The sequence below is a fragment of the Ursus americanus genome, chromosome 12, assembly GCF_024610735.1.
Source record: "Ursus americanus isolate L20-20 chromosome 12, mUrsAme1.1.p, whole genome shotgun sequence".
Lineage (NCBI taxonomy): Eukaryota > Metazoa > Chordata > Mammalia > Carnivora > Ursidae > Ursus > Ursus americanus.
Genome location: NC_142138.1, coordinates 66,454,903 through 66,471,584, shown reverse-complemented (window position 1 = coordinate 66,471,584; position 16,682 = coordinate 66,454,903). Strand labels below are relative to the sequence as shown.

Here is a 16,682-nt window from a genome sequence, read left to right as displayed (position 1 = left end):
TCCTGGGGCAGGTCCAAGATGTCCATGACTGCTAGAGCGAACGCCCTGACGTGTTTTGCGGCAGTCAGGCTAGCCCCCAGGGCCTGAGGCCAGAAGAAGGAAACCTGCACTCACAGGCTCGGAGTTCCTGGGACACAGCCCTGCAGGCAGGTCCGCACTGCGTGCTTCACGATGGTGAGCGGGCCAGTTAATATGGGCTTTGGGGTTCTACCCCTGCCACGTGGTTCTGCCACCTCTGAACTCTGTATCCCCTTCCCAAATGTTCTGGAAACTGGCTTCACAGACCCTCTGTATGCAGCAGATCCAGAAATGCCCTGAGGGACGGAGTGGGGCTAAAGGAGGCAAAGGTCCATGGAACCATGGAATCCCGGGAGAGACCCCCCTCCCCTGCCACACACACACACACACACACACACACACACACACACACACACACCTGCTCCAAGGACACAGGCAAGCCCCGCACCCTCCTCACCAATCATGGTGGGTAGCATCACAGGATTAGACGGCTGAGCCCGGAACAGGAGCAGGGGCAGGCCCCTGCGGAGAGGCACCTCTGGTCTGAAGACGGCTCCGTTGAGCGCCTGTAGCACAGGTGTGGTGCCCTGGACCAAGCCCACAGCCTGGTAGGGGGTACCTGCCAGGGCCACGGTCAAGAGGCCTTCCCCACAGCCCTGCTCCCCAGGCACAGCAGGGTTGTGGGAGGTGGTTACCTGCAGGGAGAAGGTAAGGAGGCACAGTTATGCCTCCCAGCTGCATCGCACCCACCATCTGCGTCCACCTAACAGCCAATTTGTAGGGCTGCAGCCTGGTGAACACGCTCAGCAATTCAGGGCTGGAGAAGAGGGCAAATGGGTCCAGCCTGGCACCCCTGAGCATTAGCTTCCTGGGACAGTCCATGGCCTCCCTCAAGAGAGGGCTAGGAGAGGTCTGCCAGGTCCAGGTGAAGGCTGGGAGCTGGGAAGAAGCAGGAAGAGAGGCAGACCTGCCCCAGAGGCCGACCCAGCCTGGCCCCTCCTGCTCACCGCTACTGGAACAGAGTCAGTGGCCTAGTGGAAGGGGGAGCAGAGGGGGGGAGACACAGGAGCTCCACTGCCCATCGATCCTGCCAGCTCCCACTGGCTGAGAGACACAGCCTGTGACCTAAAAAGGGAGCCAGAGTGGAAGACACCAAAGGGTCGGCGTGAAGGCAGCAGAGACTAAGAGGACACGCTGCTAACCTCCAGAGGTGGCAAGCTGATCAAGAGCCTGGGTGCTGTGCTAAGCAGAGCCCTGGATGGAGTCAGAAGCTGCATGTGCTGGGCCACCTCCCAGCTTCCGGCCGGAGATAGCCCGGCTCCTCGCGCTCCCCAGCGGTAAATGCGGGCGCCGCCGCCCCCTCCCGTGCACAGGGCACAGATACACAATGCACTTCCACGAGCGTTTGGTTCACTCGTAGAGACACTCAGAGGAAGGCGGTATTTCCGCTTGGCAGATGGAGAAAGTCAGGCTGCCTGTCACAGGTGGACGGTGTCAACAGCAGGACCTGCCCCCAGGGCTCCCACTGCCCGAGCAGGGCTGGGAGCCTGCTCTGAAAAAGCAGGAGAGAAAGACAGCGCCAACAGGAAAGGCAAGGGGCCGGGGGGACACGTACATTAAGGCCAGCCTCTTTCACCAGCAGCTTGGCGTTCACCAAGTTCACATCCGCCTGACTGGAAGTGTCTTTCAGGAGGCCGACAATGACTGCGGGGCTTAGGCAGTTGCCAGCATTCTTCAGGGATGTTCCTGGGGACAGAGAAACTACCTTGAGGTCGCTGTTTATTGAGCAACACAGGAGCGACACCTAGCTTCGGGTCACCGACTCCTCACTGCCCTGGGGGCGCCAACCCCAACCAGCCAGGTCCATCTGCTTCCCTCTGGAAGGCCCAGAGCCAGGGACTGCACCCAGTTCCCTGCCTGGTTTCCTCTGGGGACCCCCCAGCTCTGACCTGGCCTATTACCGGCAACACCCAGGGTCTCACCACCCCCGAGCTCCCCCTAAGTGAGCAGATGCTCAACGGGCCATAGGGAGGACAAGCCTTGGCAGGGTTTAGGGAACTAGAGCCTTCCCCAGTCTCTCAACAACATCTGCACAGGCTGGAGCCGCTGCAAAAGTGGCCAGAGCCTGCCCAGGACCTGAGGACAGACACCTAGGGCGCTGTCCTCGCTCCCGCTCCTCAGCCGAGCAGAGGCTCCTGAGAACCACCCGCTGGGTCAGACCCAGAATCAATCAGACCCATCGCTTCACCTGGGCCTCCCTCCACCCATCCTGTGGTCTCTCCCATGAAACTCTGTCTCTCGTGGAGGTTGCTCTTGAACCCAGAACATGGACATCTTAAAAGCATTATATAAACGTGATCTGTGAAAATCACATACATTTCCCAGTGATTTTCTGTACCCCTCCCCTCAGTCCCCACTGGGTAGCAAGTGAGACATGGAGTCCCAAGGACCAGGGTCAAGCCACTTCCCAGCCCTTCACTGTCTGTGACCTGCTGCAGACACAACCCTCTTCCCCTCCCTCTGCAGTGTCCCCAGCTCACCCTGTGTTACCACCTGGATGGTCCCTTTGGGGGATCCCGCCCAGGCTCTCATCAGGGTCCCCAGAGCTTCTGCCAGACCAATCCAAGGTTTGGTATGTGGAGAGAAGGCGCTTGTAAGGGCCTGGGCATTCACCTGCACAGAAGGGGAAGCAGAGCTGAGGTCAGGAAGAGGCGGGGCTCCTAAACACAGCTCCACCTGGAGAGCAGAAGGCACAGGGCCATCCTTGTTTCGGGTGCCTGGGGGTGGGGAGCGTGGAGACAACTTCCATCAGCCACCAACAAGACAATGACCTGTGCCTTTAGCTTGGGAGAGCTATAGAGCCAGAAAAGAGCACAAAAGGCTAAGACCATCCCAAATTGCCAGAAGGGGGAAGAAGGCATTTCTCCCACCCACTGAACTGTGCACCCCCTCCACGGGACACTGGTTTTCCTGTGCTGGGGAAAGGTCTGGACAGCACAATAGGAAGGTGGGTCTCTGACGTAAGATGGGTGTTCAGTCACGGATCACTTAAGGTAGGTCGCTCCAAGATGCCTGCCTTTTTACTCTATACCTCAACGAAAAAAATGGGGTGTCATTAATCACTCTGACCAAATAGCACGATTTATAAAGCTGGATTCACATACTCTTAATGATCCTATCACTCTTCAAACGTCGGCCCGTGGGGAGTCCACCACGAGGCATGCTGGGCAGCTGAAGGGGACAAATGCCCCTGTCCTTCTAAAGTTGTAAGTCTAGGGTCTGGACAGCTTGATAACAAAGCCAGCTTGTCCTGGGTCAAAATCTGGATTCCACTCTGTGGTTCATGATGGTCTGGCTTTGAATTAAACATTGGCCACTTTCGTGAGTCAACTTGTAAACAGAACCAAAGAATCTAAGAGGGATTTAATTCGAAACGCGGGGTTTGATACGAATCAAACAGGCTGCCAATGTTGGAAACGGTCAAGGAGGCAGGGCGTCCCTGCCGGCACTTCTGCGTGGCCGGCAGCCTGGCTCGAGGGCTCCCATGTCAGGGCTCCCCCAGCTCCTCTCCAAGAGGACACAGGAAAGACCAGCAGTGAACCAGGAGGTGGGACGAAGGCAGGCCAGCTGCTGGGAGCAGAGATGAAGTGCCGCGTGCCAGTGGGCTGGGCTGAGGCTGCAGCAGGTGGAGGCAATGTCCTCCAGGCAGCACCTGTGGAACCCGCCCCGAGGGTGCTCACGGCAGGTCTAGAGAACCAACGGAAGGGCTTCAAGAGTCAGGAGCCTTTGAGCACCAACCTGACCCTAATGCTCGTCTGTGTCTGAGGTTACGACAAAACTGAACTGGAGAGGACACAGAGAAGAATTAGAGATTTCCCATGTGACACAAATGTCTTTCTAACAGCAGCCTACTGTAGGACAGCCAGTCACTTTGGGTGGAAACTGAAATTTGCCCAAGTGTAACGACTCGACCAGGAGATGTTAGCTCCGATAGAAGATGGGAACAGTGTGCGATTCCATTTGACGGAGCTGGTGGTAAGGTGTCCCCTTCACGAAAAGGCTGGGAATGCCACCACTACCTAATGACACCATGGTAACTCCCAGGGCTGCAACAGTGAGGGCAGAGACCTGCCTGGCAAAGGGCTGTGAAGGGAAAGGCGCAGCCCTGACTGGCTGACACTGGCCCCAGCCCAAGCCTCAGCTTCTGTCCCAGCGCGTCACCTGGGGAGAGCTGCTCAGAAGCCAGAGGTGCAAAGGGAGTGAGAAAGTGTCCCCCACTCTGAGGAGCCAAGAGATGCAGAGTAGAGAGGGGAGAGGCACACGCATGGACAGGCCAAGCATCGTCATCGACCGCCGTCCTATGGCTGGCCCTGAGGGGTCCTTCAGGGAAGTAGCCGGCTCCCTTACTCTCTCAGGGTGTAGAAGGCTGGGTGGCCTGGAGAGCTGGGCTATCAAACCAGGGCTGGCAGCCTGAACAAAGCACCCTGTGTCTCTCCTGCTACGGTTCTGTCCTCAGCAATGAAAATCCCCAGCTGAGGGTCAGCCAGGAAGGTCAGGGACCAGCCTCAGCCCTGCCCCCGCCTTGTTCCGGGCTGTTTCTCCTAGAGCAGAGCCACGTGAGCTATAGAGAAGCTTACACCCTGGCTTTTGTGTCCTCAGAGAATTCGGAATTTAAAGATACAAACTCAGGAAATCTTAACAACAAGAGAGAACGTGGTTCATTGCAAAAGGGTTGAAACTGGGCTGGAAAGGCCAAGCAAGTGAAGGGGTGGCAAGGAGAGCTATGCTTTCCTTATTCATCTCTGTGTCCCCCAAAGGACTATGACAGCATCTGGTACCCTCTGGAGCTTAAGGAACATCCGAAGACTGACTGAATGAGATGGGACTGGAAGTATAAGTCAGGTGAAGCTTGGAGGAGAAACATGCCAGGGTGAGCTAAAACAAAAAGTGGGGACATTAGGCCATGATTTGAGGACAGAAAGGGGACTTGGAGGGTTCATTCTGGGGGTGGGCACACCCTGCCTGGGGTTCTAAGATGGACACAGTAAAAAGGAACGCTCAGGCCTAGGAGGTGAGAGAGGGCCCTGACACGCTTCTCCACAGGCCAGTCCCCCACCCGCCGCTCCCCACAGCATCCAGCATCACCCAAGCCACACTCCTTCACTCCCAAGGCATGTGGAGAACAAAGGAGCCTTTCTCTGGAGCCTGGACCCTGGGAAGCGCCACAGGCTCTGCAGCAAGGCTACAATCTAGCAGGGCTGGGCAGCCTCCCTGCTGCAGGCTGCAGCCAGCAAGGCTAGGGACTGGGGCTCCTGCTGCCCCACCCAGAGGGCTGCCTCCAGAGGAGTCCTTATCTTCTGCTCCCAGGGCTGAATCTGGTCAACACCACTGCTCACCAGAGCTGTTGCCATTCCCCAAAACCAAACGCCCTCCCCACCCTGCTCCTTCCTCTGACCTCTGGGCCCCAGCCCCACTTGGCCATACTCACCACGCCCGCTAGAGATTTCCCCTTCACCATGTCCACAAACTGGATGGCGATCTCCTCCCCACAGCGGCTCTGGGCCTCCTTGGTGCTGGCGCCCAGGTGGGGGCAGCTGATGACGCTCTCATGGTCCACCAAGGCCCGGTCCCGTGGTGGCTCCTGCCCAGAAAGGGACACCTCTCGGTTGGCCGCCCAGGGAAGTTGGAGGAGAGGAGGGCCGGGGTGAGGATGCCTTCTACTTCAGTTTTGCCGGGGACATCATGGGTTTTGACAACCGCCTTCCTCGTCAGTGTCCCTCCACAGCAGAGTGGACAGAGCCATGGACGGGATTCACCTCTCGGCTCTGCTTACACCTATGTCCCTTTGAGTAAATCTGTACCTCTGAGCCTCAACTTCCACATCTATAGAATGGGCTAATACTACGTACCTCACAACACCTCGTGCAGGTTGCGAACCAGTAACACAGGAGGTTCTCAGCCAGTGGAAGCTGCTGCTCTGTTACGGGTTTTTCCCTTGAGCTCCCCCTCGCCCCTGAAGCCTTATAGCGCTTACAGTCGGCTCCTCACGGCAACAGGCTCTTCATAGGCCCTCTGCACAGCTGCCCCACCCTGGCTCTCACCACGACAGGTGGGCCACCTGGGCTCCTCTGCCCACCCTCCAGCGTCCCTTCCACCCCTTCTGCTTACTGACCACAATGTACTGCCCTTGGGAATGTCACTCAGGCCCCTTCTCTGGCCACCTGGGCCTGTGAGTGCTGCCCACATAGTAGTAAGTGCCACAAGAAGGCCAGAGAGAGCCAGGGGAAGGCGCTGAGCCAGGGAATGGCAGTACAGTGAGGGCCAGCCGCCGATTCACCTTCAAGAAGCGTAGCATCTATGTGAGAAAGATGACCAGGGGTACCAACCCCATGCACTGTGTGCTCTGGGCAGGGAAAACACAGTGAGGGCAACAGGGCTCAGAGAGCGCCGGGGACTTGCCAAGGCCCCACCGCAGGTCACCAGCAACCCTCCACTGCCTGAGCCAAAATCTGTGCTCTTTCCCCTGGATCTGTGATGCTGGTGGCAGGACTTTTAAGAGAGGCCTAGAGGATTCGGGTGGAAATGCACCGTCCATCATTCCATCTGGGGTAAGAGCAGGTGGGGGGATGGGTGAGCAAAGATGGAGTCTCTGTCTCTGACAGAGAGACAGGGAGAGCAGCCCCCACAGGGCCCAGGGAAGCGCTTCTAGCCATTGTCCTCAGGCTGCCTTTCCTCCCCAGAAGAGAGGAAGGCAAGGAAAGCCAACAGACTCTGGGTGGAATGTCTTCTTGGCAACAAAGACCTCTACTAATACATTAAATCCTGCCCCAAATCCTCAACCTCAGAACAGATTTGCTGCACTGTCCTCCCTGGAGTTACCCACATGGCAGCAGTCCAGGGAGCCTGAGACCAGGAATTGGGTCCTAGCTAAAATCTGGGTTTTGCGAAAGACAACATGGCTGCCTCCACACTACGTCCCACAAGGGCTCCCAAAACCACAACGGCGTTATTTTTACCATCAGAATTTCTCCTGTTTGCCATGGATGCCAGAGCCCTGAAGCCAAAGGCCTTTGTGCATACTGGGCTTTCTCAGTCCTGGGCCCCTCTGCTCAGTGCCCCCCACCTCCCCCAGCTACTCACCTCTGTAAACACGTCCAGAGCGGCACCAGCACACTGACCAGACTGCAGGGCCCGGAGAAGGGCCCCCTCATCCACAATCCCTCCCCGAGCGCAGTTCACCACGCGCACCCCCTTCTTGCACTGGGCAAAGGTGCTGTCATTCAGCAGGCCTGGAAAGAGGAAAGAGCTCTCCTGCAGCACCGGTGCCAGAGGCCCTCCCCGCCTCGCCCTTGCTCCTTGCTCGCAGGCCCACAGCCTCTCTGGTCTCAACGCTCCCTTCTCACCGGCTCTGGGGCAACAGTCCCTGTTCTGGATTTAGACCAAACTCAGTTTAGAAACATCCTAGAAGTCCCTGAGATACTAGTGTTTTGAGTAGGTCCTGGAACCAGAAAGGGAAGCTGCAGCCCCAGGAAAAACCCATGGGGTCACTGGTCGTACCCATGGAGCCAGCTCACCCCACACGTTTCCAGCTAGCTCATCCCTCCTCTGTGTGAGGCAGGGCCAGCCAGCAAAGCATCACTCCGTGCTCGAGGGACCTAGTCCCCGGTGTGTGCAGAAGGCCCAGACTGAGAGCCCACCCTTATCTGGTCCGTGGCTTCTGTGGCTGACCCACAAGCAGGGACACACCTACCTGTGGTGGAGGGCAGGAGAGGTGTGTGCACAGTGATAAAGTCACAGAGAGGCCAGATCTCCTCCAGGGGCAGCTGCTGGACACCAAAGGAGGCCGAGACCTCTGGGGCAATGATGGGGTCATACCCTATAGTCTGGTCAGAAGTAAGAAAGAGACAAAGACAAGAGCAAACGTCACTGTTCCTTATTAGTATTGGTATTATTAATAATGGTGGCCATTTATTGAACACTTACCAAGCACTACTGCTAAGCCGTTCCAAATGCCGGCTTACTTCTCACAGTAAGGGTTGCTACTATTCTACTTTACAGATGAAGAAAGTGGGGCTCACACATCAGGAGGGGCAGGCCCAGAGTACAAAGGGAGGTTTGTTTACCTCTAAGCTCTTAACCACGAACAGACACAAGAGCGGCGTGTGTGTGCGTGTGTGTACGTGCACACACGTGTGTGTATGGTCGGATAAGGTGGAGCTCAAAAACCCCTAGCAAGCAGGGAGTCCGGAGAGGGAGGACAGCCACGTGGGGAGCAGTGATGCGCTCTTAGGGTACAACCAGGCAAGGGAGGACAGGCTGGCTGCAGCCGAGGACCCTCAGGGCCAGAAAACAGGCAGGGGCCCTGACTACTTGTGCAGAGTGAGAAAGAAGCAGGTGGGGGCAGTGGCGCCGAGCAGGGTTAGCAAGGAGACCAAGACCAGTCACTGTTTGGGGGGGGTGGGGTGGATTTGCTGAAGCACCAGCAGGCAGAGTCTGGTCCCCTCTTGAAGTTCCTTTTAATAAGGCTTCAAATGCATCTAGTCTTGGAAGGCATAACTTGGTGACTTACCACACAGAGGTCTGAACGACTAAGGATGGATCCTTTCAGTAAGGCAGGTTTGACAGGGAGGGGGAGCGAGCACATCAAGAGGCCGGAAAAGGGAGACATAAAGGCACCGTGGATGCGGAAGGACCCAGAAAGAACCTTCTTTCGGGCTGGTGGAGGAGGAGGGGGTCCCCAAAGCAGAGGGACCTCTCCGAGGCTGCCGAGAAGGGAGGGAGATAGGGAGGCAGGCAGGGAACTCGGGGTACAAACTTCATCGGCTTCATGAAACTTGCCAAAGGTCATCAGATACTGGTGAGGGCAAGAAGGAAAGTCGGAGAAGATAAGGCTCAGAAGAAGAAAGGACGCGTAGTCATAGCTAATAATGGCGAACATTCCTTTAGCGTTTACTGTGCCAGGGGCTTTCAACTCAGACCTGATGGATTAGGCACTAGGATGTCCCCATTTTACAGATGAGGAAACTGAGGCAGAGAGGTGACCCCTCGAATGTTCAGAGGTGGCCGGGGATTGAACAACAAACAAACACAACAGAAAGCATGATACTCTAACCGCGGCCAACTCTGTGTAGTGGAATTCATTTTTTCCTCCTTTAGGCTTTCCTGTGTTTTTTTTTTTTTAAAGATTTTATTTATTTATTTGACAGATACAGCCAGCGAGAGAGGGAACACAAGCAGGGGGAGTGGGAGAGGAAGAAGCAGGCTCATAGCGGAGGAGCCTGATGTGGGGCTCGATCCCATAACGCCGGGATCACGCCCTGAGCCGAAGGCAGACACTTAATGACTGCGCCACCCAGGCACCCCAGGCTTTCCTGTGTTTTGCAACGTTTCCCCTGCTCATCCTGAATTTCCTTGCAGGGAAATAGAAAAGTCATCTTAGAAAATAATGGCAAACAGGATTTCTATGTAAAATTCAGCCCTTCCAGAGAAGAAACGGACATGGTTACGAATGAGGTATAGCTTTCGGATCACGTTTTCCATCATCAGGGGAAGAGCCAAGTGAAGGCGCTTCAGGCGGAGAGGCTGTAGGACCACAAGCTCACGGCCATCCCCTCAGCTGTAACCTACGCGTTTCCGCGGGGACAATGAAGTGTCCAGGGGGGAAGAGAGGATCCCAGGATCCCTGCCTGTACTCTTCCACGTCGTCTTTGTCCGCCGGCTCAGAGGCTGCCCGGAACAACGGCCCAGTTCATCTCTAATCCAGATGTACTTTGTTCACGTGAGCGGGGAGAGCAGGGGGAACACCAGCAGCGGTCACAAAGCCGAGCCCGATGGAGGTGAGCACACGCCACTCTGGGGCTTCTGGGCTCGCAGGAGCCAAGAAACAGTGTGGAGCTGCGCGGAGGCAGGGCCCCGAGGGCCAAGCCGGGCAGGCCCAGGGGCCCCAAGGTGGGTGCCTGCAGCTAATGGGGAGCAGATGCGGCTGCAGGAGACACCCAACCCCCACAGCGGTCAACAGGCTCCGACTCAGCTTGCCTTCTCTTGTTCACCTGCAGAGAACTGCAGGGAAGAATTTGGCTGAGAAAACCATTTTCATTTTTCAGTGGAGATACCCAGGGCAGATGGGAGCTGAACTCAGCTGGGAGCTGGGATTCTTACACCAGGAGACCACGTCACAGGGAGTAGAAAGAGTAACATTGGGCCCAGGAGACCTGACATGTTCTGGAAAGGGTCAGAAGTCCTGATACACAGAAGTTGGAGCAATTCCAGGTATGCACCGTCCGAAGACTATTCCGACAGAGGAGCCTTAGGGAGACCCACGAAGGGGTTCCCCCCCGAATCCCAGTCTCAGGACAGACTCCTGACGCTGGGCGGCAGGGGAACCCTAGCTTTTCTAGCAGTGCTCCAGGGCCACCTCCTAGCTGGTGTCATAGAAGGCAGCCTTGAGAGGCCGACTACGGCTACCCTAGGCCCTCTGGCTTAGCAGTAGATGCCGGAGAGCAGGGGGCCTTCACGGTAAAGGGGCTCCAACAAAGGAGCTTAACCATCATTTGGCTTAGGATTAGAACTCTCTTCCCTTCACACAACGGAATCTTAAACAGAAACCCAATATAAAAACTGATCAAGGGTGCAGAGGTGAAGGCCCAGAGCCCCACCACTTACTCTCTCTCTGGGGTTCCCTCCCTGTGACCCTAAGTTACTTTCTAGAACTTGAGGCTCTGGGAAGAACTTAAAAAATTAGTACCCCAGGGCAGTAGGAATTCCAGTTACCAAACTGAGATAGGAGTTGCCTGTCCTGAGGAGCTTTTGTCCCGAGAAAGGTCGAGCACAGTGACCGTTTAACCAACATGGATCAGGAACGAAGACAATGGTGGTGATGCAGGACAAAGGGTACCAGACTGAAGGTCAGGAGACCCGGACGCTAAGCCGGGCTCCATCATTTACCCGTCCTATTATCTTGAACCTATCATATAAGCACCCTGGGCCACAGTTTCCTTATCTGTAAACCTGGGGTAAGGATATTGATCCCGCAAGGGTCATTGTGAGCACAGTGCCTGACACAGCAGACCTCAGTTAACATGAGCTGGGTCTGAAGGAATCAGCGACAACTGGCGCCGCGGGTCCAATGTCCAATCCCTCCGGGCTGACTTCGGATTCTTCACAACACTGGCCTCAAAGAAGCTTAAGAGATGCTGGCCTGCTCCGCACAGGAACCCTTGGTAAGAGAGCACAAGGCCCAGCCCCTGGCTGGACTGGGCCTGTTGGCTTGGGCTAGCACATTCTAGGGGACACGCCAGCGGCAGTGAGCTGTGTCTGCAAAGTGTACCACCTGTTCTCCAGCAACAGGGTTGAGAAAAAGCTTCAGGCGGGAAGAACACCATAGAGCTTAAGACTCGGGTAACTCAGACCACCAGCAGGCTACAGACTGCCAGAATTCTCCTGAAACCCACATCTGGGTCATGGGGCTCAGAGCAAGTCAGCAGGTGCTCACAGGTGGCACGTGAAGATTCCTTTCCAGGCCTGTGCTGGTGGGGAGTGGCAGCCTCGGAGGGCTCTCCCCCAAGCAACCCCAACACGCACACCCCAGACGCCATTGGAAAGCCTGCTGGCTAAGGATCCCCACTTCCCTGGGTGACCACATAGTGACAAAGAAAGGACAGGAAAGGAAAGGGAAGGGAAGGGAAGGGAAGGGAAGGGAAGGGAAGGGAAGGGAAGGGAAGGAAAGGAAAGGAAAGGAAAGGAAAGGAAAGGAAAGGAAAGGAAAGGAAAGGAAAGGAAAGGAAAGGAAAGGAAAGGGGGCAGTCCATCCCCAACATCTGAGCACAAAAGTGTCTCTGCTGATTGCTCCTGTGACACAAAGGGGTCAACTCTTAAATCACGATACTCTGGAAGGGGTCGGATGTTAGTCATCCATTTATAGCCTCATTAGTGACTAACAGCCTGGGGGACAGAGTAAAGCACAGGGAAGACCCCAGGGCCAGGGAGGGAAGGGGGTGATAAGGATGATCTTCATGTGCTTTGCAGCGTTGCCTGAGCGGCCCAACGGGAACTACTCAGGGCCCCCTGTGCCTCCTGGTCCACACTCTGTCTTTAATTATAGGGTTCTCCCCAGTTACTGCAACAAACCACAGTCCTTAGTAATTTTGCTCTATTTCCTATGACCGTACAGTGAACTCACTGCTAAAGACCAATAAAGAAACTCGTAGCCCATGGGTAATGGGTGCTTGGAGATATCAGAGCTTTAAAGGCCATCTGCTTCTCCCTCTCTGCCAGTGCTCACACCGCATCCTCACGCACTGGCCGAGTGCTTAACCAGTCCCGCCTGTGTATCTGCAGAAGTGGGATACTCACTCTCTCCATTGCATTTGGTGCCAGCTCTGGCTCTGTCTCTGTCCCCTCTGGCTTGTGCCCGTTGCTCCTCCTCGGATCCACTCCTTAGACAGCATGACTCTTCTATAGACTGCCCGTTAGCTATCTGACGGCCTCCCAGTATGCCGCCCAAGTCATGATGGGGCTCAGTGACCCCAGTGCCTTCAACCCAACAGACATGAGCCTCTCACCATCACCTTCTATCTCCAGAGCTTTCAGTCTCACAGAGCATGTGAGAGTCTGACTGGTACAGGGCATGAGGAATGTCACGTTCCTTGTTCTGGAAGTCATAATTCTTTTAATGCTGCCAAAAGTCACATTACCTTTTCTATCAGCCATGCCACTGTTAACCACGCTGCATTTTTCTCAACCAAAGGTCTCCTGCACTAGAAAAGCCTTTTAACAACACCTGTACATCCAGGTGTTTAGTTGCTTTTGGGGCTCATTTTAGGGCACTGATAGGGATTCTAGCTAAACTTCCTATTAGGATGCCCAACCATTCTAGCCTTCTTAATGTGTTTTAGGACCTGGTTCCACACTCTCAAAAATGAGCCACTTCTCTCTGCTTCCTGTCACCCAGGCCATTGATGAGAATGGTGGAGAAGGCAGAGCCCTGCACCATCCTGTACCATCTCTCTCCACACTGAGACAGAGCTATCCTTCAACCAGTTACTAAACGTTTAGCACCAAGCTCCCAGTCTCCCTCTTAACCCCAAGGGTATCACGAACGATCTCACCAATGTCTTACTAAAGTCCACATTTCCAATGTCCATCCTTGAGGAAATGGCCAAATAAAAAGCAGTTTGTCCACACAACAGAATTCCATGCAATAGTTTACAAATATGGTAAATTTATTTACTCCAAGACATACATTTTTATCTTAGCATCATGTACAATATTCTATTTTCTATAGGCATAGAACCTTACGCATTCCCTGCAAACGCACAGAAAAAAGTCTGAGATGATACACACCAAACTGAGGTTACCTGTAAGACCAGGACTGGGGTGGGAATCAAGGAGATAAGGATTTATATTTCAATTTTTGTAAGGATTCCTTCACCTCCTACATGATTAAAATACAATTTTAAATCATCCAGGTATGAGACACCTAAGGACGGCCTGATCGATCAGTTCAATACTGGTTTCCAAAGAGAGAACATGGCCAATTTAAAACAACTTGTGCTTAGTAAACACTGATCATTGTTTCCTGCCTGGATGCTGATAAACCGTCTCTTTCACAATTTGTTCAAGAATCTTCCCTCCTTGCCCTTTAGAAAATCTCGCTTTTCCCCAACTGCTCCAACACCAGCCGAGGAGCTTTGGACGACGCAGTCAGTCGTCTGTCTGCCCCCGAGGCAAAATTCACCTGGACCCAGAAATAGGTTAGGAAGCACAGTCAAGGCGAGCCAAGAGTATAAACGAGGGCCACCTGGGCTACTCCAAAATGACCAGGGCTGCTGGCAGGGGCAGGGGGTGGGTGGGGGGTGACCATCCCAAGGCATGTTTCAGTGGTTTACTAAGATCATGTCCCAGAAGCAAGACAGCCTACAGTGACCCTCTGGGGACATCAGATAGAAGAACCCCCAAGGGGAGCAGCAACGTGCGACAGACAAAACCACCCACACCGTCTAAGCTACACTGGGAATGTGGGCGTGTCGTGCGTGGTCTGCCCGGACACGCGGGTTCACATTCACGAGCAGGCTCCGGACATCTCTGAGTCACACACATGCCCGAGGGCTGTCAGCCACTCGGTGGGTCCACCTCCCTCCGTGCCTCTCAGAAGCAGCTCGGCAGCAGCTGCTTAGCTGAATGGGGCCAGAGGAGGAGAGAAGCTTACCCATCACCTCCATGACTCAGGAAATGAGGCGGGGCTTTCTGTCTCAGTAAGTCACTGCCCCAAAGTTTCAAGTCCTTGATCGCGAAGGCTCCTGAGCTAGCATGCGCCGGTGTGCTGTGGCGCCGTGGGGAAGCGGAGCAAACAGCCTTCCCAAAGTCTCTGCTCAAACAGGTGCTCACCTGTTTGGCTATTGCCCTCTGAGTCGTGCTTAACCCCAGGCCCCTGCTTTTAGAGGATCAGAATTCTCTGTGAGCTAAGCCTTTACCTTAATCCCTCAAAGAGGAAGAGAAAGCTCTCCGTGCTGCATATGGCACCTGGCCAGCCCTATACAGGAGGGAATGGCTTTGCTTTGCTCTCATGATCAGTGGATCCTGCCGGGCCGCCTCCCCCTCTCCCAGGGATCTAGAAAAATGTGCTGAGGCTTAGGAAAGACGTCTGGCTGGCATAAATAAATGTGGAAGGAGAACAGGGACAGGAGGGAGAGGAAGATGTTCAATGCGGCATCACGGGATGCCCCCCTGGGTTCTTATCTACCTTCCTTTTGCTGGAGGCCTGAGCAAAAACAGACAAACTCCAGACATCAACATAAAATTAAGGGTTAATCTCTTAGGTTTCTTTTAACTCTATGAAGCTGGGGGGACACAGAGAAAGGGAGGAAGAAGGAGAGAAAGGGAAAAGGCCACCGCAGCTCTATGTCAATTTTTCTAGAAATGATCTGATTGTCAAAACTGTTCTCCTTTCTGTTTAACGAAAGCCTTCCTGGCAGCAGTTTGAACACATCATCCCCCCAACAGCGAACGGTGAACAAGGAGACGTCCACGAGCACTCCTGGCCTCCCTGTCACCCGCCCCTGCAGGTCCCGTCCTGTGGCTGGGCGGCCTCCCCCTTTGCAAGGTCTCCTGGATCGGCCTTGGAGGATGACAAGCCTCCCTCGACCAGAAGAACCAGAATAGGATGGAACTGGGGGCCGGAGGGAAACAGGCGAGGGAGGATTTCTGAGCAATATTCGAGGTGCTCCAGCCACCACACCTTAACATCATCTCACAGCATTTACACAATCACCACGCCGTCTCTTCTGCACTACGGAGCAGAGCTAGAAGGTAGACGGAGAATTGCTCTGCTAGAAGGCTGCAAATTTGCTCCCATGTCTCTGAATTATTACAGGCAACAGACAGAGCCAAACAAAGAGCCCTTGTGGCAGGGGAGGAAAAGATGGGCAGGATGCATGACCCCCTGCTTCACAGGGACTTGGAGCTGACGGACCTCTACCAAGCACGCCCAGACTTTGAGTTCATTCCTCCCTTCCCTGACTACACCGCCAACTTAGTCAGGGGCTCTAAAGGAGGGTCAGACCCTCCGAGGAAAAGGCCTTTACCTTCTCTCTCCCAAACCTGCTGTAGGAAGCCCCACGTCAAAGGGGTTCACCAACCTCTTACCTTCATCCCAAAGGACTGCATTCGGGTGGCCACCTCTCTCCCAATTCTGCCCAGGCCAAGAATTCCCAGGATCTTTCCATTTAGCTCTGTTCCCATGAACTGCAACCAAACAAGCAAAAGGCAAAGCGGCCACAGTAAGCATCAGGAGTGGGACCTTGGGCACCGAGCCAGGCGGGTCGAGGCAGGGCTGGCCACTCACCTTCTTCCGTTCCCATTTGCCATCCTTCATGGAAGCCGTTGCCTGGGGAATCTGCCTGCAAGGACAGACACAGGCTCAGTGGACCCACACAGAAGGTGTGTGACATGAGGTCTGCACAGCTACCCCCTCTGACTGTCATTCTCCTGGGGAACCAAGCTCAGGCTGGGTCTGGAGCTCAGGTGCAGAGACACCAAGGAGAGTCAAGGAAGTTTAGCACGGGGAAACCCGTCAGCGAGACCTCATGTGGGAACCCCGGGATTTCTGTCTCCAGCTAGGAGTCTGAGTCTACTTCGACTACCGAGTGACTCCAGGCTGCTAAAAAGCAAGCGCCCGTCCTCCGGGGTTCACAGGGGTAACGAAATGGGGTATTGAGGGACTCTGACAACATCAAGTGCTCCAGAAGTTCAAGGATTTTCGTTTCCTCTTCCATCCAAGGCCACAACCTACACCTTCCACTGTATCAGCGGGCAGCTGGGTACTTACTCTTCCTCGAGAGTTTCTTAAAGCCCCAGAGGTCTCAGGCTAGACTGGGCTGGGTGGGTGGATGCCGTAATCCATACCACCTCCTGTCCCAAACCACGCCCCCAGCCTAGCTCCTCCTATTGGTTTACATGGGGGTCTGAGTCTCCACGTGTTTTCTGGAAGGGACAGAGGAAGTCAGGGCAGAGTCAGAGGTGAGAGTATAAGATTATGTCATGTGAGACCTGGTCATCCAGGCTTCTTGGGAAGGGAAAAAGGGAGATAGGAAACAATGTTTAGAATGTTTAAGGGGTCCCTGCTCCATTTTACACACTCCATGAGAAATGGTTAGACACGCTTTAGC

At 54.7% G+C, this 16,682-nt stretch overlaps 1 protein-coding gene across 1 annotated transcript in view; it reads right to left on the bottom strand.

Annotated features, from left to right (window-relative positions):
* Positions 1 to 16,682, bottom strand: part of PHGDH (phosphoglycerate dehydrogenase) — a 30,081-nt gene that overhangs the window by 732 nt on the left and 12,667 nt on the right. The window contains exons 4-11 of the mRNA XM_045801385.2: positions 15,860 to 15,914; positions 15,661 to 15,759; positions 7,769 to 7,901; positions 7,159 to 7,307; positions 5,507 to 5,659; positions 2,559 to 2,691; positions 1,634 to 1,764; positions 476 to 713 (exon numbers count right to left, since the gene is read on the bottom strand). Coding sequence (XP_045657341.1) covers positions 476 to 713; positions 1,634 to 1,764; positions 2,559 to 2,691; positions 5,507 to 5,659; positions 7,159 to 7,307; positions 7,769 to 7,901; positions 15,661 to 15,759; positions 15,860 to 15,914 — 1,091 coding nt within the window. The remainder of the gene's footprint in view (positions 1 to 475; positions 714 to 1,633; positions 1,765 to 2,558; positions 2,692 to 5,506; positions 5,660 to 7,158; positions 7,308 to 7,768; positions 7,902 to 15,660; positions 15,760 to 15,859; positions 15,915 to 16,682) is intronic.